The 14,845-nt window shown below is 36.9% G+C and overlaps 1 protein-coding gene across 1 annotated transcript; it reads left to right on the top strand.

Annotated features, from left to right (window-relative positions):
- Positions 1 to 721: 721 nt before the first annotated feature.
- On the top strand, positions 722 to 6,911 carry LOC142620591 (autophagy-related protein 11-like). The gene is made up of 4 exons (XM_075793947.1): positions 722 to 786; positions 1,536 to 3,222; positions 5,597 to 5,817; positions 6,368 to 6,911. Exons 1-4 carry the CDS (start codon positions 722 to 724, stop codon positions 6,387 to 6,389), a joined length of 1,995 nt encoding a protein of 664 aa, XP_075650062.1. The 3' UTR covers positions 6,390 to 6,911.
- The last annotated feature ends 7,934 nt before the right edge of the window (positions 6,912 to 14,845 follow it).

Below are 14,845 nucleotides of genomic sequence, written 5' to 3'. Positions count from 1 at the left end.
AGGATCGGCCGCGAAGGCCGCAACGGACACGGACACATCCTCCTGACTGTGGGACTGGACATGGTACTCTCCCCTCTTATACTGATTACATATGCATCTCTTTATGGTTAAATGATTTGAATATGAGTATTTGCTTGTGTTCTTTTCAGGCAAGGTGAGACCAGTTAAGGAACCAGTGAGGAGAAGAAAACGGGGATGATTTTCGATGGTCAATTGCATTGGTGGAACCAAAGGGTGAGACCAGTCAAAGGTCTTAGAATCCAACCTTAAATGTCAAGATTTCAGCTGTTTTAATTTGTGTTTTGCTTTGGGTCATAAGTTTTTTGGTGCAATGATTTGGTTGATGCGTAATTATGGTAAGATTTAGCTGGTCGTATTAGAGGTGTTATGCTGTTTTGCTGTTGCTTTGTATGAATGTGGTTTTGTTTGGTTTTTGTAACTATTGGGGGTTGGTTTATATGTCAAATAATTGTATTACATGAACGGCGTTTTTCCCAATTTGTTTCTGTTTAATTTGGATGTTCTATTGTTATGCTAGTCTTAGGTTAAATTTTTACTCAGCATATCTCAAATGGAGAGCATTTTCTGGACATATGGTTGAAGATGTTTATGTTCAATTTAATTTAGAAGTGCATACTTGCCAAATGTGTGCTAGTTAACTTTTTTCCATATGTACACATTCTTCAACAGACGTACATGATGCCTTGTTCATCAGGTATACATGGAGTGGTTCAGTTTACAATATGATATACCATCTGGGCTAGTAACGTACCTGGCTTGTATGGTGTATGTGTGCATGCATTCTCCCGTGTGCTTTTTCTTGTTTAGAGATCTTTGGTCCATGTCATGATGTTAAACTTTTTGAAGCCATGACCTAGATTATATGTATATACACACAAGGAAACTGGATAGCATGGCAGTTTTTTTTTTTTTTCAAATAAAATTTGGTTTGCTTAAAATAAGTGGGGGGAGAGAGATTTGAACCTAGGTTCTCCTCATAGCATAGCAAGGGATTGTGATACAGATAAGTGAACTACCTTTATGGTGTTTTGGACCTCATTTGCTTGGCTCTACTGCCTATAATGCTAAATGCCTAAACCCCAAAATTGAAAGCGGCCATGGAGTCAAAATCTTGGTTTAAGCAAGTTAAAGTACACAAGACTTTGGATGTTACTTGACCAATGGGCTCTAGCAAAAAAGGAGCTTTTTCCTCCCTTAATAATGGGATTGAGGGTAGTTCATGGGTTCAAGACCCATTGGGTGTGTGTGTAACTTTAAAAAATGTCATATCCAATACACAAGGATCCCACTTCTGTGTGGTTTGGAAATAGTGGTTGGTAGACAGCCTAATCACTAATGTGTGTGTAACTTACCAATATAAGTAAAAAAGACTCTGGATGTCACTTGTGTCTTATGTATTAACCATTGTATTTACTGTTTGTATTCCGTGGTTTGTATGATCATGATACCTGGTTCTTTTTTAATCGTGTTATTTCTAAAAGCCTATGAATACTTACATGTGTCTATCCATGCAGCAAAGATGTCAATATAGTGAAGAAACTAGTGGATGAGTGTCTGTCCAGCCAATTATCTTCATCCCTCCGTCCTCATGATGCAGTTTCAGCCTTGGGTCTTATGTATGATGTCCATGACAGGAATCACCTGCCTAAGATGCAGGCTTGTGATCGTGAAATTTCTAAGCTATTGGACTTCTGTAGGGATAAGAAGAATGAAATGAATCTCTTTCTACATAATTACATGCAACAGATAACAATTGTCACTGTTGTCGTCAAAGATGCTAAGTTACAGTTTCCTGTTTTTAGAGGGGCACTGATGCGTCAGGATGATCAGTTTATGGAGTTGAAGTTACTCCGTGGGCTTGGCCCTGCATTTCGAGCCTGCCTTGCAGAAGTTGTGAGAAGAAAGGCTTCTATGAAGCTTTACATGGGCATGGCCGGACAATTGGCTGAAAAGCTTGCTACAAAGAGGGAGGTTGAGGTTCGGAGACGGGAGGAGTTTCTGAAGATTTATAGTTCTTACATACCCAGGGATGTTTTAGGATCCCTTGGATTATTTGAAACCCCCAATCAATGTGATGTCAATATAGCTCCTTTTGATACTGGTTTACTTGATATTGACATTTCAGACCTAGATCGATATGCTCCTGAGCATTTGGCCAGACTGCCTTTGAAGGGTGAGAAGCATGGAAGCTTTAAAGGTTCATTATCTTTGTCTAATGACAGTTCCCATTCAGCTGAGCCTGAGGAGATTTCTGTGGACACCCTTGAGAAATATGACTCTGAGGAGCTTCTTGAAGGCTGTGAGTTGGTTGAGGTAGCTGGGACTAGCAAAATGGAAGTTGAGAATGCAAAACTGAAGGCTGACCTTGCTTCTGCAATTGCCTTTAATTGTTTGCATTGGGCTGAAGTTGAATACGAATCTCTGAACGATGACAAACTGGATCACTTATTGAAAAATGCTCAAGAAAAGACATCTGAAGCCTTGCATCTGAAAGATGAATATGTGAAACATCTGCAATCTATGCTTAGAATGAAGCAGACACAGTGTGTGTCTTATGAGAAGCGCATTCAAGAATTGGAGCAGAGATTGTCTGATCAATATTTGCAAGGGCAGAAGATTTCAAATAATAACGATACAAATGATTTTGCACTTTTGGCTGAGAGGGCTGATGATTGCAAGCGAGAAGTCTTAGGTAGTGAAGCCCACATACCTTGCATATCTACTACTGACCCCATGGATGAGATTTCTTGTATCTCAAGTTCTTTGAATGCAAAATTGGGGTTATTAACTGGGCAACATGGCAAAGCTCGAGAAGGAGTGGATGAGAATATGATGGATTCCTTTGGAATGCAAAATTCTCAGCTTGATTCCTCAATGGTGGAGCCAAATCGTGATGAACTTCTTGTCAGTGATAAAGATGGGAAAGATAAGATGATAGGACAGTTGGGCATGTCCCTTACAAACAGTTCCACTGCTGAGAGCATGGCTGGGCCTCTGATTGCTTTACCCTCTGATACACAGGCTGAGCTGGGGTTAAATTCCAAAGTCAATAGTGATCTTTTGTTGGAATTACAAAGTGCACTTGCAGACAAGTCAAGCCAAATGACTGAAACTGAAACCAAGCTTAAAGCTACCTTCGATGAGTTTTCCTTGCTTAGGAGGGAGTTGGAAACGAGTCGGAAGCTCCTTCATGAATCTCAGGTATTAGCTAGCTGAAATTTAACCTTTTTTTTTGTTGTGGTTTCTCAGTGTTTCCATTGTAGGAGATTTTGTAAGTATTAATTGATTCAAATTTCTATGAAGAAATGTTCATTATTTCTTTGTCAAATTTAATCTCTCTCTCTCTCTCTCTCTCTCTTAGACACACACTCACACACACAAATTACAACTAGTTCTTAGATGATTTCCTCATTTCTGCCCCACTAATTTTTTACATTCTTGTCTTTCTGAATTTCTACTGAATGTTGTTATGTCCATTAGGCATGCATATGTACACACTCAAACTAAAGTATGCGTGAGTGTGCCTCCCAAAGGATAGTTAAATGTCTGTTTTTTGAATATGTTAGCACTTAATGACACTAGGTTATCATGATTACTCTGGAAATTGAGTTTTGTGTATGGTTAGATTCTAATGATACTGCAAGCATTTGGTGTTGACATTGAAATTCTGGGGCATAACATGATGTATACTTGTGAACTTCTATGACTAGGTTAGGGTCATTAGGCTTAGTTGCAATGGGGAAGTAAAAATGTAGCATAGCCTGTTAAGTATTAATTGTTCTTTAACACACCTTGTCATGTAAAGAGTGATGTTAGATTCCAATTAAATTTGGATATGCTAAGAGGGTTAAGGGCTACATTGTCAATTGTAGAGATATTCAACATGTTTAATATCAGGAAATTGTGAAAGGGGTAAGGTAGGATAGTTTATGATTGACAGTCCGTTCAGCTGGGATTTAGTTGTTCTATGGCTTTTTTCTGAAGTGGGAACAATGTACAATTGAAACAATAACAAAAGTTTCAGATCCCTGAGTTGGATTCCTGTGGCTGAAACTTTACCCTCTTTTTTAGTCCTTGCCCTCTGAATTGGTAATTATAGGCTCCTATAGTCTTATGGTGACTTTAGTCAAGTCCTTTGGATAAACTAAAGATTGTAACTAATCTTTATTACAGGCAAATGAAATTTTTTGCATTAAAATAATAAATTGTTCATATTGGTTGGCTCAGTGAAGAGATTATCATCTATATTCTTTTCTCATAACTTTGACATTTTTCTTTGTTATGGAAAATTATTACATTTTTGTCGAAGTTTGGCATGATGTTTAGTTATTTATGCATGAATGAAAATGATTTAAAAGTGAAACTTACAAGGTTTCAGGTTCCCTTTCCTGATATTGTGGCCCTGTGGGATGACAATATTGGTTTGCCTGAATAGGAATATCATTAGTTGGTCCGCGTGAATGCCTCTACAGATCTTCTATAGGTTTATCTGAGTTATCCAAAAAACCCCTGTTTGTTGTAAGATCACTGAAGGAAAGGTTGGTGATGGCTATGTTGCTAGTTCTAAATGAAAACCTTATCAGGGGTTATCTATTGAAAGAATGGAAGAATTTTTTACTTTTTTAGTAAAAGAACAAAAATTTTAAAAGTTTTTTGTTGGTTTAAAGGAAGCATTTTTCGAAAACATTAGCTGGAAAAATAGAAGAGTTGTTTATTGTGCTTGCTTTCTAGCTCTCAGAATTTCAGAAATATCCTTGGGCAACTGATTTGAATTGAACTAAAATGATTTGGAACCCCAGGGATAAGGGAGAACAATGAAACTAGATAACCTACTTAGAGTTTCTAATTAATGCCATTTGCTGCGTCACATATGGTAAAACAAGTAAATGGAAAAAAAAAGAACGGAAAAGAAAAGGAAACAGCATTTAACTGGTGTATCTATAACTACTGAATTATAAATCAAAGTTGTCTATTGAAGGAACAGCTCATTTGGAAAACTTAATTTACTACACAATCTTCATTAGGGGATGCATGCTAAACCAATTTTCCCTTCCTTGAAGCTAGCCAGCTAAGCAATCCTCTGACAATTTTTTATTAAGAAACTAATAATACACTATAAGAGAAAGCAAAAAAATCCTCTGGCCTTAGTGGCTGTTACTTATTAACTTTGTGTGAATCAGAGTAAGAGCATTCCATTTTTTTAACCATAAAACTACTGAGCAGACACTTGAAGCTTCCTTAGATTAATCCTCTTTGCTTTCTTTGCTATTCTAACAACCTACTTTATTGTTAATTCAGCATCACAGCATCTACACAAAATGTGTGAGATGTAATTGTTATTTGACATTTAGATGCAAGAGAAAATCTGTAGTACTTTTTTATATATTAATGCATATATGAAATTTTGGTTGGGAACCATACGCCTTTGTCTGGTTGCGATATTGGTGTCTCCTGTAAATCATCTTCATGCAACTGTAATTTTCTTGTCTATTAGAGAAACATGCTTTTAATAATTTTAATTTTTTATCCCACTGACTCTGTTTTTTCTTATTACATATTTTCCCCTGCATGACAGATGAATTGTGCTCACTTGGAAAACTTCTTGCATGAGGCAAGAGAGGAAGCCCAGACCCATCTTTGTGCAGCTGATCGGAGGGCCTCAGAGTATAGTGCACTGCGCGCATCTGCTTTGAAAATGCGTGGCCTTTTTGAAAGACTTCGGAGCTGTATTAATCCACCTGGTGGAGTGGCCGCTTTTGCAGATTCGTTGCAGACCTTAGCACAATCTTTGGCTAAGTAAGACTCCTGCCAGAAGACTAATATTAGTGTTTGTGAAAAAGCTTCCATTGATCCCCCTCCCCATTTTTCTCTATTCCTCCTACAAAGGAGGGATTCTCAAATCGTCCAAAGTGTTGTGGATGCCTCACTAAAATTTATTATGCATGAATACTTCAATTATCATGCTGACACTAAAATCAGTTAATTAATTTGCAAGTAAAAAGGGGGTGATAAGTGCCTCTTCTAAAGCAATCGGTACATCAATTTTGTAGATTTTAATTTTCTGATGAGTTTATGTTTTCTTGTCAAATATCCCCTCCTCTCTCCTCCAAAAAAAAGGGCAAGAAGAGAGGTGGGGAGTGTTTGCACTGACATCCTTGTAGGGATGTTTTGATTTTCTTGTTTGTTAAATTGAAATTCATATTTTTTAATAGATTAATTTTTCACTGTATATGTCTCTTATTGATCTTCATATTCTGTTTGTTAACTAGCAGTTGTTTTATGATCTGAATTTCATACAACTATACAAGTCACTTTCGTATTAGTACTTATCTTGATCTCTGAACAGGTGCAGTTGTTTGCTTTGTTAGATTAATTTAACTCAGATTTCAAGGCTTATAGTGAGATATCTTCTCAACTAGGGGAAATCACGATAGCACTTAAAGCTCTTAACCGTGGCCCTGTTGACACTGATAAGCTTTATGCAGTGGTGATGGCAACAGAAGCTTTTGATGAGCAGATGCTTGCAACTACTTGTGATCATTTGGTTTATGATGAATTGGCAGGAAGATTCTTTAGGGCTAAAAATGCTAAACTGTGAAAATTACTGACTTTTGAGAACTTTTTCACCAAAAATGGTGGTCACCAAACTTTGTTAAGCATTATGAAACAATGTTAATGGTAGTATTATGGTTATATATTAGGGAACAATGTGTCTTTTGAATAAACTTGAATGGTAGTAGTGTTTTGGATGGTTATGTGTTAAACCAGGATGGGAATCGTATAATGGTTGTGTTATGGAAGAATGTTAAGTGTTTGGATGATTATGAATTATCACTTAGATGGTGGTGGTATTATTGTTATGTAAATGTATTGCAAATGCTTTCATTTTACCTCAGTGTGTCGAACTATATGTTTCAGAGGTAGAAGTGCAGTCAATCTATATGCCTTGTAAAAAAATTACTTTTTGGGATAAATTTATTTGTTATGTATCAATATTTTTAGGCATTTTTGAAGATGTTAAAATACTTTACTACAAAACAACAGAATCGTAGTTTCCTATTACAATCATTTAACCCTCGCATAAAATTCATGTTCAACCTATCCAGTGAATTTAGCACTTTTCCAAGCAATATGGTACCTTGCATGGAATGTACGGTTGTGGTGATTGCTTGGATAAGAACACAAGTTGAAATCTTAGTTAAAAGAGCCAAGATGTCTAATAGGGAAACAAAGATATATTTTCCAAGGTTTGGTCTTGTGTTAAAAGTTAAAACCAATTACATTACTGAATTCATTGCGCAAAGTCACATTTAGACTTCCTTTTATTCACCTTTTTTAGCATACATTTCACAATAGGTATCCAACACCTCTTTAATGCTTTGATAGTTCCAGAGCTAATTCCATGTATTTTGTGGTCGACAATTTTAAATAGTACTTAAAAATAAATTAAATAAAATCTTTTTAATTTATAATATAATATTTTCATTTAGAATCTAGAATTCTTGTCTTATTGACTTTTGAGATGCCAAAGTACCGACTTTTTTTTTTTTTTTTGTATTCAAGTCCCTGGCATTTGCTTTTCAATTAATATATGACTATTTCAATTTATTCTTTCTTGTGATATAGTTGATCTTAAATAGACTTTTATCAAACTTATTTTTGTACCATAACAACTAAGTAATATTTTGTAAATAGTACTCGAGTTCTTTAAGCTCGAGTACCAGTCTGATTGATTACAATATCATACCCGAGGAATACTCGAGTTTACTGGTCTCGGGTACCTCAGAACACAGCAATGCATAATAAATAATACTCGAGTACCCCAAGATCATGTACTCGTTTGTTGTACTCGAGTTCTTTAAACTCGAGTACTACTCTGTATGATTACTATATCATACCTGAGGAATACTCGACTTTGAAGGACTCGGGTACTTCATAGCACAGTACTCAAGTCCTTAAGACTCGAGTAATACGTTCCATACTTATTGCAAGCACCAACTTCCCTGACGGCAACCACCACATAAATGCATAATCAATGGTACTCGAGTTCTCCAAACTCAAGTACCCCTTCAGAATACATTGCCCATCACCTTTCGTCTATTTTTGGTTAAACAACTTCTAAAGATTGTTCTACTAGCGTCCATCTTCCCAACTCCACGTGATGAGTCAGAGCACTTCGTGGACACAGAAGCTACTGGTAGTTGGGTCACCATCTGCAGGTCCTTGAGTTTGCAAGACCAACGTGCTGTCTATTTATCCTTTGGGTCAACCTTGCTATTTATCCTTTGGGTCAACCTTGCTGTCTATTTATCCAGAACGTATAGGTAATAGCTAAGTTAATTGTTTGATGGTTGTTACGTATGTGGTGTTTTTGTACTCCAAGCATGAGTAGTTTCTTGTACTCCCTAATTTTTCAATAATAACTATGTACAACTGCTGATATTCACACCTTTATAGTGAAGTTTCAAAAATTTGGCAATTTCAAAGAAGTGATCTAAGTAGTCAGTGTATACCAAGAATGTTGAAAAAATATACAAACTCAACACATGTGAAAAAGTTGTGTAATTTCTTGTGAATGTAATAGATGTTTTTGGGGGACTCTCCGTCTTCAAAAATGTGTGGCCAACCCATAAAATTATTGATGATTGGAATCATTTTTCATTGTTGGATTGGATTTGAGTTGGGTTAAATTCAAAGTAATAGTTTTTTTCAACCACGTAGGCAAAAAACTCCACCCACCATATATACAAATTTATTTTATAATATTATTTTCATTTTCAGTTTGATTAAGTTTGGTATCTTAATCATTAATTTTCACAAATTAGAAATTTGAAATATAATTTAGGCAAATTATATGAATGGTAAATATTTATTTAACTATTTAAAAGTGCTTAAATAGTTTATAAAAACTTGGCCGTTTGGTATAGAATTTTAAGCAACAATTTTCAATTTTGAAACAACATTACACCTATTTCTATACATTTTTTCATCCACATGTATTTCCGGAAAATACAAATAACGTTACTAGAACAGCATTACCAAACGAACCCTAAAATTTAAAAATTCATGAAATATATATGCACAACCCTTCGACAATCCAACCTACGCTTATACACATGTAATAAGTCGAGCTGAAAATTACTTATTTATAATAAAAGCGCGAATGCGCGCACAGTGTCTTGTCACTGTACATCCAATATTTTTGCATTGTGCAGCACTGTAGCTACGATAGTGTTTTGGTTTAGTTAGTCAGTTTTTTATTCCCATTTATTCAATCCTTTTGTTTATTCAACTGGCACTGTAACTACAATGCCTAAAGTTTTTTAAAAAAAATTATTCTCTGTAATTGGTTTGTGTAAAAACTTAACACAATAGTGAAAATCTTGTAACTTAAATGATCGCCCTAGTTATATGGTAATAATAACGCATAACACTATGTTGTTTGAACTTGACTTTATTATTTATTTATTTTTCTCATTTATAATGTAAATATGATTGTATTTGAATTGTCAGTCTGATTATGGTTCTTAATTATGTGAAAACACTAATAATTTTTTTTAGACGTGATTTGATTTTAAAAACCTTGTGAGTTTGACAATAAGAGATTTTATAATTTTTTTTTATGAGAGAAATGTTATAAATTGAGTTAACTAAAACGCAGAACTCGATATACTATTAATTGTTTTTATATTTGTCAAATATTCAATTATTTAGATGTCTATGATTGAGTTTGAATATAAATTGTTTTTATCATACGCAAGATCAGTTGCAAGTGGTTATACATTATGGCAACTTTTATATTGATGCCAACAGGTTAGTGATGGATTTTCACTTTTTCTATGTATACTACGATGGAGAGATGTATTATCATGACTTGCATGGGTTGTCATACCAAGGCTCGAACCAAAAGCAAAATTGTGTTAGGGTGAAGCGTGGGATAGGGCTTATGAAATTGCAACGAAGAATATTGAAGGTGATGAGGTTAGACCACTCTAGGCATAAAATTTCCATCGTGTATCGAGCACCTCAACGGGTTCTAGACACCCATGTTTTCTACAATTCACTACAGTTATCGAGTGGCGCCCAAGTGAAGATGATGTGGGAAATTGTTGAGCAAATGGTGGTGAAAGGATTTTTTGCTTCAGATCTCTATGTCACTATTGAGCCCACCATAGTAAAGGCCGAGGAGGGTTCACAACACACTGTTTTGGATGGAACTGTAGATGAGCACATTGACTCAATACCATTACAATCTTATCAAGGGTGTGCAGAAAACACAGGAAATGAGTATGGTACTGAACCGTGGCAAACATTTCCCCATGCTTCACACATTGAGGAGGAGCAAGGGCCCCAGGAAGTGCATGCAGGAGAGCATTTATCTTATGATGAGCTGCATGGGGGCACATCTGAACCCGAATATGATCACGGACTTGGTGACGATGCAACCGATATTGATGTTACTAGGGATGAGTTTGAGGAGCGTCTAGAAACCATGGGTGAACATGATGATGTTGATCATATCGAGGATGTGGTTGTAGAAGAGAATAGAGACACATGCCCTGGTCCCGATCCTACGCCGGAATGGTTCACCAAAAACACTTGGGATAATATGTTTGATCCATCACCGGTTATGCAAGCAGAAGTATCAAGTTGGACGCACAGGCGGCAGCCAATGAAAGGAATGGTATTCGCGACTAAATTCGCGGTGCGACATGCATTGACTTGGTACGCACTGCGAGAGAATTTTAGGTTTAAAACTGAGCATTCAGACTCAGAGAGGCTTATGGTGAGTTGTGAGGATGATTCCTACCCATGGTCAGTCCGTGCGATCTGTTGCAAGGGAGACAATGTCTGGAAGATCGCAAAATGCAAGGGCCCCCACACGTGCGACAAAATTCAGAATGCTCATGATGGACGGATGATTGATTCGGTGTTCCTAGCATACGTACTTGAGCGCTATATACGAGAAGACCCCGCGTATAAGATAAAGAACTTACATCACGTTGCTTTGGCAGACTTAAAACACGAAGTATCTCACTACAAGGTATTCTTTAACTTGCATTCTTTTTTCAATACATGGAAGTATAAACATGATTGTAATTCCCAAAACCCATGAATACCTGATGTTATGAAAAATGAAATTGAATTGAAAAAAAAAAACGAATAAAGAGAAAGAAATATTATCTTCATCTTATAGCCTTACAAGTCTTGATTTGTTTTCTTCAACTATAATTATTTGACTTGTACTTAATTTCTAACATAATCATTATGGTTCACATACAAGGTTTGGGATGCCAAACAAAAGGCCGTTGTAGCTATATACGGGGATTTTAAGGAGTCTTATGTAGAGTTGCCACGTTTTTTGGCAGGACTTAAGGATGCAAGTCCGGGTACAAAGTATAAGTTAAACGTGGACGATAATGATGAACCAGGAACCTGTACATTCAAGTCCGTATTTTGGGCGTTTCGTCCATGTATTATTGGGTTCAAGAATTGTAGGCCTGTGATTAGTATTGATGCAACCCACCTCTATGGAAAATATAAAGGGAAATTGATGATTGCAATGGCGACAGATGCTAATAATAAGATTTATCCACTAGCCTTCGCCGTTGTGGAGAGCGAGAGCACAGAGACTTGGGGTTGGTTCTTGGCTTGTATAAGAAGGTATGTTACTGACCGGAGACACCTGTGTGTCATATCTGACAGACACCCTGGGATACAAGCTATCTTCAGAGACACTAATCGAGACTATTTGCAGCCTCCCATGACAGAACATCGTTACTGCCTTCGTCATCTATGCGGTAACGTGAACACTAGATGGAATAATGAAACTTTAAAGAACCTAGTATGGAGGGCAGCAAGTGCAACCCAGGAGCGAAAGTTCAATGCCACCTTCGATTTAATTGAGAATGTGAACCGGGATGCGCACCAATATCTGAAGGATGTGCCCAAAGAGAAATGGGCTCTAACTTTTGACGAGGGTTACCGTTATGGGACGATGACTACAAACGTCTCCGAGTGCTTCAATGGTGTTCTAAAAGGTGCTCGTAGCCTGCCCATTACAGCAATGGTGAAATACACATGGTTCAAACTGAATGCTTATTTCGATGATCGTCGCAATAAGAGCATAGAGCAGTTGAATTCAGGGAAAAAATGGTGTAAATATGCCTTGGATATCTTCATGAGAAATAAGGAGAAGGCAGAGCATCACAGGGTGACAAGATTGAGTGCGCAACAATAGTCATATCAAGTAGATACACCGCATAATCCAGGGACTGCTGGACATGGGGATCACACACATGGAGTTAATTTGTTGCAAAGAACTTGCACATGTCAGAAATGGAAATTGTATAAGATACCATGTTCACATGTCATTGCAGTTTGTATTAGGTATCGACATGATGCAGAGCAGTACATTGACCAATGTTATAGCGTGGACGCATTGTTTCGGAGCTATGCTCCCGTTTTCCCTGTCTTGAAAGATAGATTATCATGGCCAGATCCTAAAGAAACTCGAAGGGTCCTCCCTAACCCCCAATTGATTCGAGAGAAAGGTCGCCCTGTCTCAACACGAATCAGGAATGAGATGGACGAGGGCGGGAATCGGCCTAGAACCACACCATGGAAGGAGGGGGGGAGGAAGGTGCAATGCGGGTTGTGTGACCAAGAGGGGCATAACCGAAGAACATGCCTTAAGCGGAACGAGGCCTCGGCGAGTGGTGGTCTCGCAGACTAGGTACGCTAAGTTTGAACTGTGGCATCCTTCTATATTATGTCATTAACTGATAGCATTATAACCATGTTGTGAAGGTTTCAAGGAAGGGAATATTGCATGTTGTGGAATTGGTCCATACAAAGGAATAAATAGTTGTGGAGGGAAGAGATCAGTTAAAGAGTATGAATTATGTGAGAATGCTAGTGAATATTTGTTAGTTGACACTGGTCATCTTTCCGAAAAGGCCTACCAGCAATTCGCAGAGCAAATGTGGAGTGGAACTCTCAATGTCACAGGACCTTACAATCTTAAAGAATTGTTTGAATGTTGTGTAAGAGTGGTTACTTATTTTGAGTGTTGTGTAATTATGTTATTGTTTGAATGGGCTCATTCCTTTTGTAATGTAATTGCCGTGAAATTTCTCTCTTTTGTTTGGACATGGCATTCAAATGCCTGCACTTGTTGAGAAGTTTAAATTTTAGTTTTTTCATTTGTGATAGATATCAAATCGGTTGTTCATAGTTACATTCCTTACTGGTGCCAAAAGCAGAAAATGTCAAGTGCAAATAATGAGAATATAAAGGAGCAGGAGCTTACTGAGAATAATGAAAAAAATCAAGTTGATGGTGACAGTTCCGTGAAACTCATTAATCGGCATGACTGAACAAATTTGGGCAAATCCAGATTAGTACTCGAGTTTAAAGAACTCGAGTACTTTTCAAGTTACTCGAGTTTCATATACTCGAGTACCAGTCTGGATATGCAATTTTGAACCAGTCTGGATTGTGTGGGAATCCAGATTAGTACTCGCGTTTAAAAAACTCGGGTACCATTCAAAGTACTCGAGCCTATTAAGCTCGAGTATCAGTCTGGATTATCCCATCCCATGGCGGTGTACAATCCAGATTGGTACCCGAGTTCCCTAAACTCGGGTAACATATCGTACAGTACTCGAGTCTCTTGAACTCGAGTACTAGGTGAATTTTTTTTTTTTTTTTTTAAATAGAAATTCCACGCTGGCATGCCACGGTGGAAGTGTAAAATCTAGTACTCGAGTTTGGCGAACTCGAGTACTAAGAAAAGTGGTACATTCCCAATTAGTTCCGAAACAGTGTTTTCTGCCTAAATTTTTTTAAAAATGATGGTATTGGGCCGATTTGGCCTTAAAAATGTAACTAAAAGCCCATAAAAAGCCCACGCATCAGTGTCAGCAAACTTCCAAAAAAATTTTAACATTCAATCTTAATTCACCACATCCAAGACATGTTACTCGCTACTACTAAGAAACTTATTGATTTCATTCTTTCTCCTCTATTTCTTCTCCCTGTTGACTCATTCTCTCCTCTCTTCTCTCTTCTCTATTCTTTTGGACTTGCTCAAGGTGTCATTGATCTTGAAGGGTAGTAGTATTATGATTTTCTGTTAGGATTTGAGCGGGTCTTCAAGGGCAGAGACTAACTAGAGAGAATGAGAGAGAGGAACTGAGATGGGATTTTTGAGGTGGGTGTGGTGGTTTCTAACGTCAATATGGTGATCTTTGTGATGGGTGTGGTGGTTTCCAATGGTGGGAGCGAAGGTTGCTAGGTTTGTGTTTATTTTTTGATGGTGTGTTGGTTTTAGTTTGGGTTTTTGTGGGTAAAGTGTCAAATTTCAAATCACAGGCAAATAACTTAAATTTCGATCAAACCACAGATGAGTTGGTTGTAATTTGCCCTTGAAGTTAAGTCTATTGAAATGCATCATGAGGCTCTCCTAGAGAGAGAAAAAATATTAAATGAAATGGTTAAATAAATATTAAGGCTGATGTTGATGCATGTCTATTTAGATATAGGTTTGTTAAACTAGAAAAAGTGAAATTTTTTGGGTTAGTAGCTAAACTTTTGTAGAGGCTAATTTGAATAGTCTAAGTAATGTTACACCACCCAATAACTTGTTATAGAATTCATATTTTGAAAATTTCACCATTAAATTACATGTTCTATATATTCTTAACATTTGTACCCATTTCCATGTCAATTGGATATTATTTACCATTTAAAAACTCATCTTTTATGCATTATTTTAAACTACAAAACTTGAATCTAAACAATTGATTAATAAAATGACTAT

The sequence above is a fragment of the Castanea sativa genome, chromosome 12 (genome assembly GCF_040712315.1).
Source record: "Castanea sativa cultivar Marrone di Chiusa Pesio chromosome 12, ASM4071231v1".
Lineage (NCBI taxonomy): Eukaryota > Viridiplantae > Streptophyta > Magnoliopsida > Fagales > Fagaceae > Castanea > Castanea sativa.
Note: the sequence above shows the minus strand (reverse complement) of the source record. Positions and strands in the feature narration are given on the sequence as shown.